We start from the raw sequence: 15,807 nt of genomic DNA, 5'->3' as shown, positions 1-15,807 counted from the left end.
GGGAAGATACTGTAACTCGTCTTGACCAGGAGGGACTGATTTTTGCTTGGTTGTTGCTTGTCCAAATTTTTTGTTCTCCATCTCCTGAGAACATGCAGTGGTAACAGCTTTGTGATAAACTCCTCTGTGACAGGAGTACACAGATTAAGCTTTCTTCCAGGAAGACCGTGAATTCTGCAGATGCCTTTAAAAGGCAGCTTTGTGCTCTGAGCGAGTTGTACATTGGAACATTACAGCACAAAGCTGCAATAGGAGAAGAATAGACCTAGTTGCTCCTCTTCATGCATCTTCATGGTGATTGAGGTAATCACAGTTTGGCTTTTATTGTATGTAATAAAACGTGGAAAAATGTGCCACAAATCCAGAGTGCAATTATTGTAGATAAGATGATAAGGATAAAATACGTGAATAAAAGAATGTGGAACCAACTTAGAGTTAACTAATAGATGCCTTTTGACCACCATCTTCATATTAGGGTAGCTATACTCATTTCAATGCTCTTCAGTCCTCTGATAATTTCAGTTATGAGCTGTTCATGTAGCTGTATAAGTGGAGTATTTATTTTGAAATAATTCCCAAAACTTATCTAGTTAATAAGTGCAATATGTAGAACTTTTGACTGAAAAAAATATTAGTTAAGCTGAAAGCAGCTGTCAGTAATAACATGGGGTAAAATCTGTATGAGTAGTACTACGAATTTTTTTTTCTTCTTCACTTTAAATTAAATACTTCACTCTTAATATCAGGATTGTTCTTCCTCTGAGGGTTCTTAGAATGATGGAGAGTTGCATGCACTGATTTTTCTACCTCCCTTTTCACTTAAGATCTGTTGTGAATGAACTGTTCCCAAACTGTTCCACTTCATTCAGGGAAGATCAAGGCTCTGTAGCAGAAACCATAATACACCTAACTGGCTTCAACATTCTTATGTGTGCCTAATGAATATATTGTTAGGAGACTCTTCATGACAGTTAAAAAAAAAGAGCTGATTTGGCTCAGTCTGAGAAGACTGAAAAAAATCTATTGAGAAGGAGCATACAAACACCATCTTTAACCAGTGACTGTGGACAAGGAAAATATTTGCTTAGCTATCTTTTTAATGTTAATTGTGCCAAATGCATACTATGCAGTGATAGGTTATGGTTAGGTAATTTTCTGAAGAGACCGTTCTGTGTAATACCAGACACAATGAGTAACTTAGACCAGGTAGAGTTTCTTTTCTTGTAAAATCTGTACATCTAGCACATGAAATAAAATCTGGATGTGTAACTGCTACTCCTAAATGCCTCATTAAAAAAGAGGACAACTGCTTTGCTTCTGCTTGGCCCCCTTGTCATGGAAGCACCTTACATCATCAACAGAGAATAATGTCTGCATATTTTTCTTTAGAAAGGTGACATTCCAGCCCACACCTCGCTCCCTGGTTAGAAAAAATAGTATTTTTATTTTGCCTTAGTGCATTATAGAGGCAAGATTCATGTATGTTTGAAGAACATACTAAGCTTTTGAGAGCAGTGAATCCTTTATTGAGGTCTAGTTCCCAAGAAAATTGTTTTCTGAACAATTTATGGGCTGTCCTTACTGTCAGAGAGTCTTAAATGCTTCTCATGGACTGCTTCTCTGAGCTGAGTGAGAGGACAGCATAGGCTGCATGATGTGATCAGAAGGAAATACTGTACAAACCTGAGGACTGACACTGCATTATTGACCACCTACTTTTCCTTCCTTGCAGTAGATCCAGCATTCATTTTCAGTATCCACTATTGCCAGAGGACAATATAACGGACATTATTTCACTAGTAATTTAAAATCTATTTTCACAGCCCAGATGAGTGTTAGGAGAGTGATGGCTGATGAGTGGGCAGGTGACATAATCCCTTACTCCTGTTTCACACTAGAGAGTACAGTCATTGACTTAGAAAACATTTTAGTCTTCTTTAAATTCCTTCCTGGTCCTCTCAAGCAAGTTGTTTGAATAACATAAACTGTCTACAGTATCAAAATATTTTTGTAAATGGTCTTAATCCTAATTTATTGCTTCTAAGATTGTTTTATGTTTCTGTAGTTGGCTGTGTTTCTAATGGTGTAGAATGAAGTTAATGCTCTTTGAAAATGAGTGTGGCACTGCTTGGCTTTTGCTTCTGTCTAGGATACTCTGGGAGCAGTTGTTTTTGAAGGAATTCCCCTGCTCTCACCCAGTTACCAAGTTAGAAGTAAATGTCTGCTGTATAGGGGCATAAAAACATGCTGTGACCTGTCACTACCTGAGCTCAGGGATGTAGGCAGACCCTGTAACCATCTGCAGTTTTTGATATGGCTCTCTTAAATCCTGACAGCAAGAGCAAACCAAACCTTAAAGGCCCAGCAACATAATCTAAAATTACCCTGTGTAGTGTCTAACTACACAAGTTTGTGCATAGCACATAATTCCTCCCTGATGTTTTTTGAAAATCCAAGTGTAGTCAAGCCCATGGGCTCACTATCAGATTTATAAGCAAACTTGTCCAGTTCCATCAGCGGGAACAGCAGGCATACCAACTGGTTTATTCCTGCACAGACAGCCTTTCCACGCCCCCTCCCCCCACCAGCCCTTCTCCCCTCGTCCTCTTCCCTCTCTCCTTCTCACTAGATGCTGTAGTTGTTTCTTTATGTGGATAATCAACATTTTAACAAGGTATGTTGCTCACATGGAATTATAGTTAGCATTACCAGCTAACACTACCAGTCAATCAAATCGGTAGCGGTCCTGTCTTGCACTTGATGCTGCTTCATTAGGATAAAGTAGAAGTGAAATGCAATGCAATTTATATTAATCCATTTGTATCTGATTATCAGGATATCTGAGGAGATGTATGTGCACAAGAAACCACAAAAAGGAAGATTACTTATTATAAAACAAGTTAGATGGTCATGTGGGAGTGTCCTATGGGTTTTATAAGGTAAAATAAATAGGTATTTTCCTTTTCTGGCAGTAACATGAGAAAGAGAGACCAGTAAAACCAGCAGCAATTATTACAGTGTGTTGCTTCAGACTAGCCTTTGATTCAGATGCTGTGGCTGGATTGAAAATAGGTTTCCATAATTTTATGACCATTAGCTTGTAGCTAGGTAAACTGAAGTGAGAGGAAGCTCTTTACACTGTTGAAGTGAAAATTGATCTCCTGCTAGGGTTGGGAACACATGTTTTCTGCTTCATGTGGCGTTATGCAAGGGCTCAGTTACATTGTAGGGATTGTCACTTGATGTTCGAGTAGCAATTACTAGCCAGTCCTGAAGCAGGATATTGGACTTCATGACAAATGTTCTGTCGTGGAGTGGTAAATTCTGTGTGGTAGTGCAACAGCCAACTCTATAAGTTACGTATCACTGGACTAAAGAAATAAAGGTGTTTTCATTTAAATAATTATAGAGCCCAAAACTCCACTGAGGTAGGCAGGAGTGAGGGAAGAGGAAGCGAGGAAACTTGACTGTGTGCATAGTGCTGCCACATCATCAGAGGGTGATTGAGGGGAAGGGATGCTACTTCCACTACCCTGGGTGGAGCTTTGCATGCTGAAAATGCTCCTTAGGAATTTGTTGGTTCTTTTCCAAAATATGCTTTTGAATATTGTTGGGAAATTGCTCACCTGGTAGCCAGGTGGGAGTTGGTCTCTTCTCCCAGGCAATCAGCACCAGAACAAGAGGACACTGTTTCAAGCTGCCCCAGGGGAGGTTTAGGCTGGATGTTAGGAAGAAGTTCTTCATAGAAAAGAGTGATTGGCCATTGGAATGGGCTGCCCAGGGAGGTGGTAGAGTCACCATCACTGGAGGTATTTAAGAAGAGACTGAATAGGGCGCTTGGTGCCATGGTTTAGTTGATTAGATAGTGTTAGATGACAGGTTGGAGACTCATTGATCTCAGAGGTCTTTTCCAACCTGGTTAATTAGCTTTAGTACCTTAATAAGCTTTAGTACCTTCTGACTTCTAACTTTAGTTTTCATGTAGTTGACTGGAGCCATCACTACATTCCAGGATATGAGGAATGTGCATAAAGAAAAAATTACCATTTGGGATACTAGAATTTAAATACCATGTGGTGTCATACTGAAAATACACAGTAATAGATGTTATGGGTATTCCTTTGGTAGGGGGTGGGAGGGAGTCAGGGCTGGTGGCAGATAGAATGGGAAGGACAGCTATGAAGAACAGGGCTACCAGTGTGCAGCACAATAAGAATACCCTATCTTGTTAGCATTTTTTTAACATGCATTATTATTTCAGTTCAGAACTTGTGCAGGATAGTAAAGATATCAGTGGTCTACACATGCAGTCAGTAACAGAAAGCAGACAGATTGGGGGTGGTGGGAGGTGGTGGAGTCACCATCCCTGGAGGTGTTCAAGAGGGGATTGGGCGTGGCACTTGGTGCCATGGTCTAGTCATGAGGTCTGTGGTGACAGGTTGGACTTGATGATCTTTGAGGTCTCTTCCAACCTTGGTGATACTGTGAAACAGTGTAAGAAAATGTTTCATGTAGATGTTACCAGTTTTCTAGTTCTTGATAAAGAATGTTTCAGGAAAAATCCATTTTATTCACTGTATTTTATGTGGCTATAAGAGAGTCTGTAGTTCAGTAGTTTAAAGGGAAGCAGAGCATCATAAACCTGAATGATGGAAATTCTCAGAGACTTACTCCCCATGAAACTTATTCTTTATATTTTAAGGTGAAGGCTAAGGTAAGTCAGTCAACTTGGTACTAATTTTCAAGCTGATTCACATGTGGTAGTATGTTCTTCCAAGCTCTCCAGTTTTCCTCAAAATTAGTCTTTCTTTGATATACAGTAAAAGTAATGTTGGTATGAAATTTCATGCACTTTTTTAGCCTTGTATCCCTATTCTATTCATAACATGCCATTTCTAGATCAAACTTAGCCTACCTAATTGGCATTGGGAATACCTGCTGTTCTTTTTACAAAGAAGATAACTCAGTGTAGGTACCTTCTAAGAAATTTGGCAGTCAGTCTTTTAAAAGCAGGATTTGGGGAAATCGTCATCTTCTCTTCTTACCTCTGCTTTTGATCTGCAGGAGTATAGTGTTTCTTTCTACAACATTCTTATTCAACTACTTGGAATAATGCATCAATTGAACTTATACCAGTGTAAATTAGTTCATAGCAGAGGCTACAGGCTGGGACAGAGTTCTGTGGTTGCAGTATTACTGAAAACACTTACATGCTTTATCTGTATCAGTAGTTTAATGTGTGCTTAAATAATTACAGAGTCATTGTCTGAATATAGAATTGTTTTGTTTTGGAGCCTGAAGTATATTTATCAATGTATCTGATTTACAATTCTTCTGGAAAGGTTAGTGCCCCTCCCTCCCTACAAGGCAGAAGTTACTTCTGGAGACTACAGGATATTCATGTGCTTAAGATGGGGATAATTAGTCTTTACCAATATGACTCGACACCAGTCATGGTAATTTATTTCCTAGATGTTTTTATTTGCTAATTTTCTAGCCATCAGACAAAGGATATTTTTTCAGCAATCCTCAGTTTATCAACTGGCACCAAAGTAAACTTTGATATAAAGAAGAGTTTGGTGGAAAAAGTATGAAGCAGTGTATTTCTTTATCTTTCTCATTTTTACATGTATTGCTTTGACTCTAGTTCACCAAGTAAGGAAAGCTACTGTACAAAACAACTATGGTTCAGCTGCATGTGATGCAGATCCACAGGAAATGGTCGACTGTAGAGCAGTAATTCGACAATTAATTTCTACAGTGCACAACCAGTGCATCCTTTTCTTTTCATGAAAAGTGTTGAAGTGTTTGAAGAGTAGAATTTGGGAATTTGAATTCTGTCTTGGTTTTCCCTTTCACTTGAAGTTGTATACTTATGATCAAAATTACTTACAGTGAATAAAAGGGAAGAAAATTGAAATAAAAGGTTTTTGTGTGTATGTATACACTCAATAGTAAAGTAGAAATACAGAGTATTGTGTGGTTGTGTTAGAAGCCTCAGGCTGTTACTAATGAGTATGAGGAAAGATTAAGTAGAGAGAACCATGGCAACCATCTAACATTTATGAATGAATCTTGTGTTTCCATAAGTCAATTCCTAATATACAGTACTGCATATTCTAAAATACATGTATTTAAAATAGGTTGACACAGAAACTACAGTCCATATTTGGTGGATGGCAGTTAGAAATGTTTATACCTGTTTATACCTTGACTACCTTTATTTCCTGGAAAATGTAGACATAGCAGGATACTTGGAGGGTTTGTGCTCGTTTTCTGTACAGACTGTCAGTGATGTCTGTTGCTGGAAATGAAGTTTGTGTATAATTAAACATAAATTTCTGAGTACAAAACCTGACCTCATCAGTTACTTATTTGGATTATATCTGGGTATGCTGTTTCTTTCCAGTGACTGTTAAAACACGGTGAGTGTAGGATCACAGGTATTGCTATGGAAATTTATTTCATGTCAAATCTTTCCTGTTCCATCATATTTTCTCTGTATGCTAAAACATTAAAGATGATAGAAAACTTAGAATGTAACTCTTTTTTAAATTGTGCATAATCTATAATGATATCCAGAAGAGTTTGTTCTTGTAGTGGAAGGCAATGCAAAATCCTCTTAAAGGAGAGGAATGCTGGGGTAGAATTGGCCATCCTCTGAGTCTCAGGAACTGGAGGTAGATGACTCTGGGTAACTTTATGTGGAAACGCCTATTGCAAAGGTGAAATCCAGAGGGAATATTTTAAATACTGAAATTTTTATATCAGGTAGTTTTCAAAAAACAGCATTGTTCCAATATCCTGACTTCCCTGTGACTCAAAGTAGCCTGAGTTGACTATTTCTGATAGTGTTGACTGAATTTTTACCCTGTGTGGAGTATTTGCTAGAGCTGCCACAGGCTCACCATTTCAGCCAGAATGCCCTCTCCCTTTAGGATATTTGCTTTCTGTATCATGTGAGTTTTTTAATCTGCTACCTCGCTGTCAGGTTGCTTTATTAATAGCTAAGTTTTCCTGATGTGCACTGCTAGTGGTTTGTGATGAACCCTGTGTCTACTGGGCTGAATGGAGGACTATACTGAATAGGCCAGTCTTTCCCAGTCTGATCATACAAATACAAAACAGTACGGTGTAAATTAATGCAGTTGAAAGACAAAGGAATTAATTAAACAGCCATTCTGAAGCTTGCAAACTCAGGTGGTAGGTGTTTTAACTACTAGTGGACAGGGGGAGGTGGAACACAAGATTTCCTCTTACATTAATTAACTATAGTGCACAATTACCTGCAGCTTTATTATTACCAATTATTTAATTTCTGTGTAATTATGATTTCCATCTCACATGATGTGCCTTTGCTCTCTGTGTCTTGATCTTGGAGGAAAACTTGATGTAATCTCAATGAGAAGGGCAGTATTCATAATAGAAAAGGAGAAAGTTCTCCACCTATTGAATGAATGATGCAGTAGACTCTTTTAGCAAATGTATTGCCCCATCCCTGGTTTTGCTTGAAATCCACTTACTTCTCTAATCCAGCGTGCCACTGTCTCCTCTTCTGCCTACTTCATTCTTGATGTTGGTCCATTGTCCCTCTGCCCTGTGTCAGAAGCTTTGCCTTCCCCTTGTCTTGTCATGCAGTTTTGTTGGAGACTGTACAGCATATTGACCTGTGGAGAATAACAAGGCTAGTTAAACAGATTGGATCTGCCATTAGTTATCATGGACTCGAGTGCCTTGGTCATGCTCCAGTGCTCACTTTTCCACTCAAATAAATGTGAATCTGCCCATTAGAGCATTACTGGAGAGCTGGGTTGAGTGGAAAAAGCCTCCTGAATCTGTTGGAAGGGAGGCTGACAAGCTTTGAAAAAAATTTCTTTTAGCTAAACATTCAGCCTTCCATTCCTCTACATATAAAGATAGTGTTTATTTCACAAAGAGCAGAATGATTACTTACAGATGTGATTTAAAACTGAGCTAAGAGGTAAAGACTATGCAAGGTGTCACCAGCATTCTTACAGTTTTAGCTATACAAATAGGCAATTAAATCAAATTATGGATACCAAAAATGTTAAGATTTATATACTTCAGTAGCTGAATATAAAGTTATTTCAAATGGAGGTGGAAGAGGGAGAGAAAAAATTTCTTTGTAGTGATGATGGTATTAAAATTTCGCATAGAAAAGTTTTTCCATGCTGACAATTTTTAGTAATTTCCAGTGTTTCCAAAATTGAAACTGTCCAAATACAAACTGTCTAAGTTCTATTCAACAACAGTTTGATGAATTGCTAAGAGACCTGGAATGTTTTTGGTCTGTAGCTGAGGTAGGTATTTTGGTGTGCTGTACTGGCACCAGGAAAACCTTGAAATTCCATGTACTTTAAAACATGATGCTGTCCAAAAAAAATTACAGGGATTGTTACCAACTTCCTATTCTGTTATTTTAAAAAGGTAAAAAAATCAAAATGGGTTCTTTATCAAAGGGAGAAGGAAAATTGCATTTTATGTTTAGCAGCTTGCTTTAATGAATGTGCTAGATTTTTGTTGACCATGCATCAGTGGAAAAGTCCAAAGTCACTCATATTACAAAGTGGTTTTCCCTGTGAATTTCTGCTTCTTGCATTTGTTGATTCATTTGTGGAATTCTGAAGGCAGAGGGAAGCCACAAAAGGGTCACAAAACTATAAGCCAAGGTACACAATCTGTCAGACTATGTTTAGCAAATGACAGTGTAAACCACAGAGAAAATACAGAAAAGAGAGGAAAACCTATTCCCCTGGAAAATACATTTTCTGGTTAGAAAGGCTTGTTGCTTCCTTGCTCTTTTGCAATCAGTTGTCTTTATGAAGGTTATGAATTCAATCCTGTCTCAGGCACAAAGGCCATATGGACGAGGAATTCTGTGACAGGTGTAATGAAAGGTGTTGCAGGTATCATGACTAAAGGAAAAAGCATCTTTCAGCCCAAGGAACGAGTTTGCACTACCTCTTTGTCATAAATTTTACTTAGTAACATTTGAATAATGTTTTTTCGGTGGGTTGAAATTACCCCCCAGTTAATTTGGAGAAACTGTCTCCCAAAATGAAATTGCCAGACTAGCTCAGTTTGGCATGGAAGCGCCTGAAGCTGTATTTACAACAATCTAGAAATACGAAATGCAATCTATATGTACAAAATATACAATATATGTATTCTCTCTCTCTCTCTCTCTCTCTCTCTCTCTATATATATATATATATATATATATATACACAATTTATAGACAACACAGAAACTCCTCAGAACCCCCCTGGATGGATCCAGGGGACCTGTACACCTCCTCCCCCACTCTCTTCCTCCTCGTTACCTCACACAGTAGTCAAAACGGAGATACCCCTGGCATGGCCACAATGAGAGAGAGAGAGAGAGGAAAGTTGCAAGCAGAAGTGACAGAAAAAGAAAAGAAAGAACTGTATATTCCTCTGGTCTACATCCCATTAGCAATCCAATGAATTTTATAGACCTTATCATTATTTTCCTTTTGCAACCAATGGTAATTTATTTTCAGTCTTTACAGTTAGGGTCTAGGGTAAAATTCCCCCTTCAAGCTGTAATGCTACTGAACATAGATAACAGTACCAGAGCATTTCTTTAGTCATGCGTAGAAGATTGTGTTTTCACCTTTGTACACAGAACAGGAGAAAAGGATTCTTTATTTGGTTCAATGTGCATTTTAATGCTATTTACTCCCTTGCAGATGGGAAATAACTTCTTCATTCTTGGTTATTTATCCTAGTTTTATTTAATTTTTAAGTACAAGCTTCTCTTGATAAGGAAATAATGTTGGATGACTTTGTTACTGTCCCTGCCACTCTTTAGCCCTGGGATGTGGAGCCGCACAATTGTGTAGTGCAATCTTGCAAATGCTAAAGCATTTGGTTTTGTTAATTTTCACAAGTTCTGACTTCAGTTGAGATGTGCAATGTGGTTTTACTTGCATGGAAGACTTTTTTGTCAGGAGCTTGCAGCACATGCACCCTCAATAACTGACAGGAACAAAGTTACTGTCTAGAAATGTCACGTTCAGCAAATTATGTCCTATCATTCTGTGATTTCTGTGAAATATGAGGGACATTCTTCTGTTCGTGTGGACAGAATTTCCAGATTCCCCTTGCTGATTGTGCAGGGAGCTCTCCCTGTATCTGTGTTTAGCAGTAAGAAACCAATAGTCATCTATTTTCTTATGAAAATGGGAATTTTTGTCTACAGCACCAAACTTGAGCATAGAAGAACAGAAATCCTCTATGCGTCCTGACGGCAATATTGCAGAAAAGGAGTAATCTTTATAAACCATGCCATGTGTATTGTACCATGTTGCAATGAGAAAGCTGCATTTGATCAGCTTATAAAATAGGTTTTAGTAAATCCCTTGAGCAGTGATGTTGGTAACTCTGCACCCAGTACTAGTGAGTACTATATAATGACAGGAGTATTTCCTGATTGATTACTTGGAAGCAAGTGGATCTCTGATGATCAGAATGGTATTAAGGTAGGGGAAGAATGACTGAGAAACTTCTCAAGCAATGTAGCTTTGATAACACACAGGAAGACCATTTGATTACAAATGACAGAATATTTACAAATACCACATGCAAAGATCTAGGAGGACAGGAATGAATATAGAAGAAACACCCCATCTAACAGAATTAACTGGATCTGCCATGTATGTCAGAAAGCTGAATTTTAGTTTATTTTGCAGTAGTTATTTCCCAGTATGTCAGCTTTTAACTAACAGATTCATAGACTGATAAATTCATAGAAAACCAGTCTGACTTTTCAGGGTCAGAATATAGTTTAAATGTGTCAAGCTGGGCCTTGAAACTGTCTAATGTAGGAGAATCTACCACTTCCCTTAGGAGTTTATTCCAATGTCTAATAATTCTAATGGGGAAAATTTTTTTTCTGGCATCCAGTCCAAATCTCCCCAGTAGCAACTTGTACCCATAGTGGAAATCATTAGCATTTATTTTAAGGGGCTAGTATTTAAACCATGGAATATGAGTTTCTCCATTTACTTCAAAGGTGTCAGGAGACCAAAAGGTGCAATTGAAAGCACCCTGCAGGTTTTGTAGAGGCACTAAATGCCTGTGTTGTATCTGACCTCCTTGACATCTTAAGCTTGTCAATAAATGTAATGGTTAACTTGTTCACTCTTTTACAAATCAGAAAAGTAGATAATAATTTCATATTCTTAACTGAGATCATGAGCTGATCTCTAAAAAAATAAAAACAAATCAGTGCTCAAAATCATTTTGATCAATGTGTTGAGCCCTGATGTCTTAGTAAAATCAATGTATGCATTTCCTTTGAAATAAGTTATATACCTTATCATAAAGTACAAACAGTTAATGTGTTTGGGGGGAAAAATGATGGTAATAAAGTAATTAGTATCATAAGTTCAACAAAGATTTAAAACTCTGGTAGCTGGCAGTAATGGATTTTGAACAGTTAATGAGCATATTCATTGCATTCATTTTTAATTAAGTGGAAAAAAATACTGGTTCTTTAAATGCAGATAATAAATGTGCAAGTCAGTCTTGCACAAACAGGCAACACAAGAATTTATTGCCTGCTGTTGAACTAGGGAACTGGGAATCATTATAAAGATTAGCCTTACTGAAAAAAAAAAAATCCAGAAAAAGCTTTAGTAGAAAATGTTTATGAGGTAATAATTTTCACATGAAATATTGCTAGGCATATTTGGAAGAGCATGTGTGTGTGTTTAAAATAAGAGTATTTTCTGTCATCAGAGGAAGAACTGTTTGTACCCTTAAAATGGACTCAGTGCCATTTTACATGAGGCGTATTTCGTATATGACTGCACATGTTAGAGAATATAAAGACATCATCAACCTTGAAACTTTCTCAGAAGTGTGTTGTGCTTGTGGTTTAAAAGTAAAATGATGACTTGGGAAGCTGCAGCTGTGAACTTCCAGTGCTTGCTGTGCTTACACAACACTCTCACCTTCCCGAACAGCCAGGCCATGCTGCCGCTGGGGCTCAGAGGGTTTCATGCTTCAGCGGGGGAAATCCAGCTGAAATGGTTAGTGTTTATTCTGTCAGTGGGCAGCTGGGGAACTGACATGAAACAGGTTAAAGCACTGAAACCAGACCTAACTTCTAGAGCAGTGGCTTTCAATGTTTTTATGACTTGGGAACCCCCTAAACATTTCCAGGGAAAGCGAGGACCTTTGTGCGGCATATTGAAGCTTATTGATGACAATTGACTGACATTTCTTAATTACCTTTCATGGTTATATTTGAAGTTGTTCACAGATCCCCAGAGATCCCCAGACCACACATTAAAAACCAATGAAACTAAATGAAATTTGATGTGTTTCATTCCCTCAAAGCTCCCAAGCTGTATCTCTCTTGTCAATAATGCCAAAATATCATATTCTTTCTGACAGAACAGTATGTCGGAATTTTTGCTCCACAAATCTCTCACTGGGATATGCATACATTCAAAATGTGCTTCCAGGTTTCCCTAAGTCACCTTAACCTTCAGGAGCTTACTTATCACTGGTATTACAAGAGGCCAAGCTTTCCATACCAAAAAGTCCTTGAACTTTCACTGGTGACATGTAGTGCACTGCCAGCCATACTACAGCACAAATCACCATGCCACACTTAGGCAAGTTCCATCTTATTTTTTTCCTGACTTTTTTCTGCCCAATCCCACATGTTGTAATGGCTCACCATAAAAGGAGCTAACAAAACCATACACACAGATCTTTTCAAAATGCTAACTCTGATTTTTTTTCTTTTTAACCTTATTGCATGATTTTATTATGTATTTAAATAAAGCCAAATTAATTTAAATAAAGCCAAATTAAAGCCAGTAGCACCTTGGAAGCTAAGTTTGAGATGGCTGGTTTTGGTACCATACTTTCAGCATTAAAAGCAAAAAAAAAAAAAAATAGAAAGAAAGAAATTGCAAACTGCAGAACTAGTTTATTGATGAATGCAGGAAGTTTATATAAAATTTTATCAATTAACATTTGGTTTTCTTTTCTGCTCAGGTATGACTTTGTAGAAGTTGAAGAGCCTAGTGATGGCACTGTTTTAGGGCGCTGGTGTGGTTCCAGTAGTGTGCCAAGCAGACAAATCTCCAAGGGAAACCAGATCAGAATAAGATTTGTGTCTGATGAGTATTTTCCTTCTGAACCTGGATTCTGCATCCATTATACACTTCTTATGCCAGTAAGTAATATGTTTCAGATTGGAACATTTCAGGAGAACAAAATCTTTGAAGTGGTAGCTCAAAAGAGTCTGTTAACATCTTAAAATTAATTACTGTTTATTTCCTAATGATAATAACGGGCAATCTGTCTTCCAGAATTGTACATTTTGTTTCTGTTTTGTAACTAACTCGGTGTTCTTGTGGTTCTTCTTGGATGGCTTTGAATTGGGAAGTTGTAGGCTTGCTTGTTTGCTCGGAAACTTAATAAGATGTTTGCATGCCTAATACAGTACTGCAGAAAAAAAATGTGCAAGCTTTGAGAAGTAACAAAATCAGCCTAAGAATCAGCTGTGTGACATTGAAAGAGTATTGGGAAGCTACAAAGAAAACTGAAGAAATTAATGTTTTTATTAATCAGCTACTTTTAGACATACATGGAAAAAATATTACACCTAGTTCAAAACCAGAAAAATTCTTATTCTTTTGGATTCTTTTCTTCTAGTGACAAAGGAGACAATGCATAATATTCATTTTCCACTGTGTTTTCCCAGGAAACTGTACTTTATACTTTTTTTGAGAGTTGCTTAATGCTTGTAAATCACAAGTATTAAACAATAGTAATTGTCTACAGTATGACTATTTTCACTGTCAACACATTTCTTTTACCTTTTTCACCAAATCAAAGGTCTGTGATAGCAAACCAATGTTTATAGATTTTTAAGGATGAGATAATGTTTTGAAACATTAAAATAGAACAGAACAGGGGTTGACTTCTTCTAGAATAGGTAAGCAGTATTTTTCTTAAATTCCTCATAATTCACTTTGTGAGTCTCCTGAGTAGTCTTGTGGTCTGTGGTATTTTGTTGGTGGAAAATATCTGCAAGCTCAAATAAAATAGTGATCAAAAGCATCCATGCTGTAACCCCACTGACATGTACTTCACACAGTGCCTTTGGCTTGCTTACTGCTTTTGCTGTTGTTGCCAATTCTCCCCATTTGCAAAACTTCAGTTGCTGAGAAGCAGCAAAGGATAATTCCACGTATCTTTTCAACAATGCATAATCATATCTGTAATATATTCAGCATGATGATGATGATGTCAGTAGTGTAGTGATGTGTGTTAATATGTTTATACATATATATGTATATGTATGTTATTTTCTGTTGTTTTCTTGGAAACATTTTTAAATATTTAGGCCTAACTAAGAAGTATTCCCAAAGTGATTGAACGTTTGAGCTGCATATTTGATTCTACTGCGAGTAGGAGCATTTTGTTAGGAGAATAATCTGACTTGATAATCATGTATTTTGAAATTAAATGAAATGTCAATCAGTCTCCAAAGCAGTTTGAAACATGTTAAGGTTTGAACTTCTGTACACCCAAGGGCAAACTGTAATAAGCATGTTTACTTTTAGAAATTGGTAAAAGAATCCATAAATAGATACATCTGTGGGCTAATGCCAAATTTTGTTGTTGCAGCTCTTTTATTACATCCTATCTGCTACTTAGATATCCAACTTCTGTCTCGTACAATTTCTGTGGAAAGAAAGCCACCTAAAAATATCAGAGTATGTGTATAATGATCTTTATTCCATGCTGTATAGATGAACTGAGTTTATTCCTTCACGTTTGATGGGAAAACTGGTTATAACATTTAAGTTATGAACACTTACAGAACGATTACTGAATCTTCAAAATATTTGCATCACATAATAGGCAAAACCAGCTGACTTCATAGAATGCATTTTTACTTCCCTGTTTTTCTCCATTAACAAAGCTCTTACAGCATAAGAAGTGTACATACAAACTGTTTTAGCTAAGTGTGCGCTCTCTCGCATATATGACAGGCAAGATCAGCCCCCTTCGTGTTGTAGGAATTCAGAACTTGCCCCAGGAATGAGCAGTATGAAAAGTGTTTATCAGTTTGTGAGGATTAATTGAAAAATCTCTCTTTCAAAGAGAGTCGTGAGCCTTTTCATCAGAATTTACATCTTCAGCAATGCAAAAAAACAATTTCACATTTCAGACTGCAGGTTGTAAGTGAAATCTCCATTACTGAATTTCAGGATTAGACTGCTTTTTGTACCTAAAGCAGTTGAAAACTGGTGACAAAAAACCCCACATTTTTCTTTAAAACTAAAGTGTCATCTCATTCAGCATTGCAAGAAAAATTAGAATATACAGCCTCTGCTTCTCTCCCATATTCCTGCATAAAATATGCCAGCTGTAGGAATGAGTGCAAATTTTAAACATTTCTTGTAGCTGATTCACTTGAATGAATTGGTCCTAAACAGTTAAATGTTGGGGGTTTTTTTCCCCTCATTTTTTGACAGGAGGGGGATGGGTAGATGCCTTGTAGACTAGCAATGAGAGATTGTTTGGGGAGAAATGAAGCAAAACTGAAATAAAACAGTGCAAGCTTGTTTCTGTATTTCAAGGCCACACACAGAGAGGGGCACCGGACACATTTTCAGGTCCTTTAAAGAACAAGAGAAATGACTTTGTTTAAATCTGCTGTAATTTATTGGGATTTTTTGGTGGGGATTTATATTTGGTTTGGGTTTGTTGGGGGTTTATGTTTAGTGTG

The 15,807-nt window shown here is 37.3% G+C and overlaps 1 protein-coding gene across 1 annotated transcript in view; it reads left to right on the top strand.

The window, feature by feature from the left end:
* PDGFC (platelet derived growth factor C) overlaps positions 1-15,807 on the top strand; it is a 122,690-nt gene that overhangs the window by 74,404 nt on the left and 32,479 nt on the right. Inside the window, exon 3 of the mRNA XM_054165562.1 lies at positions 13,059-13,239. Coding sequence (XP_054021537.1) covers positions 13,059-13,239 — 181 coding nt within the window. The remainder of the gene's footprint in view (positions 1-13,058; positions 13,240-15,807) is intronic.

Source organism: Dryobates pubescens, chromosome 1 (assembly GCF_014839835.1).
Source record: "Dryobates pubescens isolate bDryPub1 chromosome 1, bDryPub1.pri, whole genome shotgun sequence".
In the NCBI taxonomy this organism is placed as follows: domain Eukaryota; kingdom Metazoa; phylum Chordata; class Aves; order Piciformes; family Picidae; genus Dryobates; species Dryobates pubescens.
The sequence above is the reverse complement of the archived record's forward strand: the minus strand, read 5'-3'. Positions and strand labels throughout refer to the sequence as shown.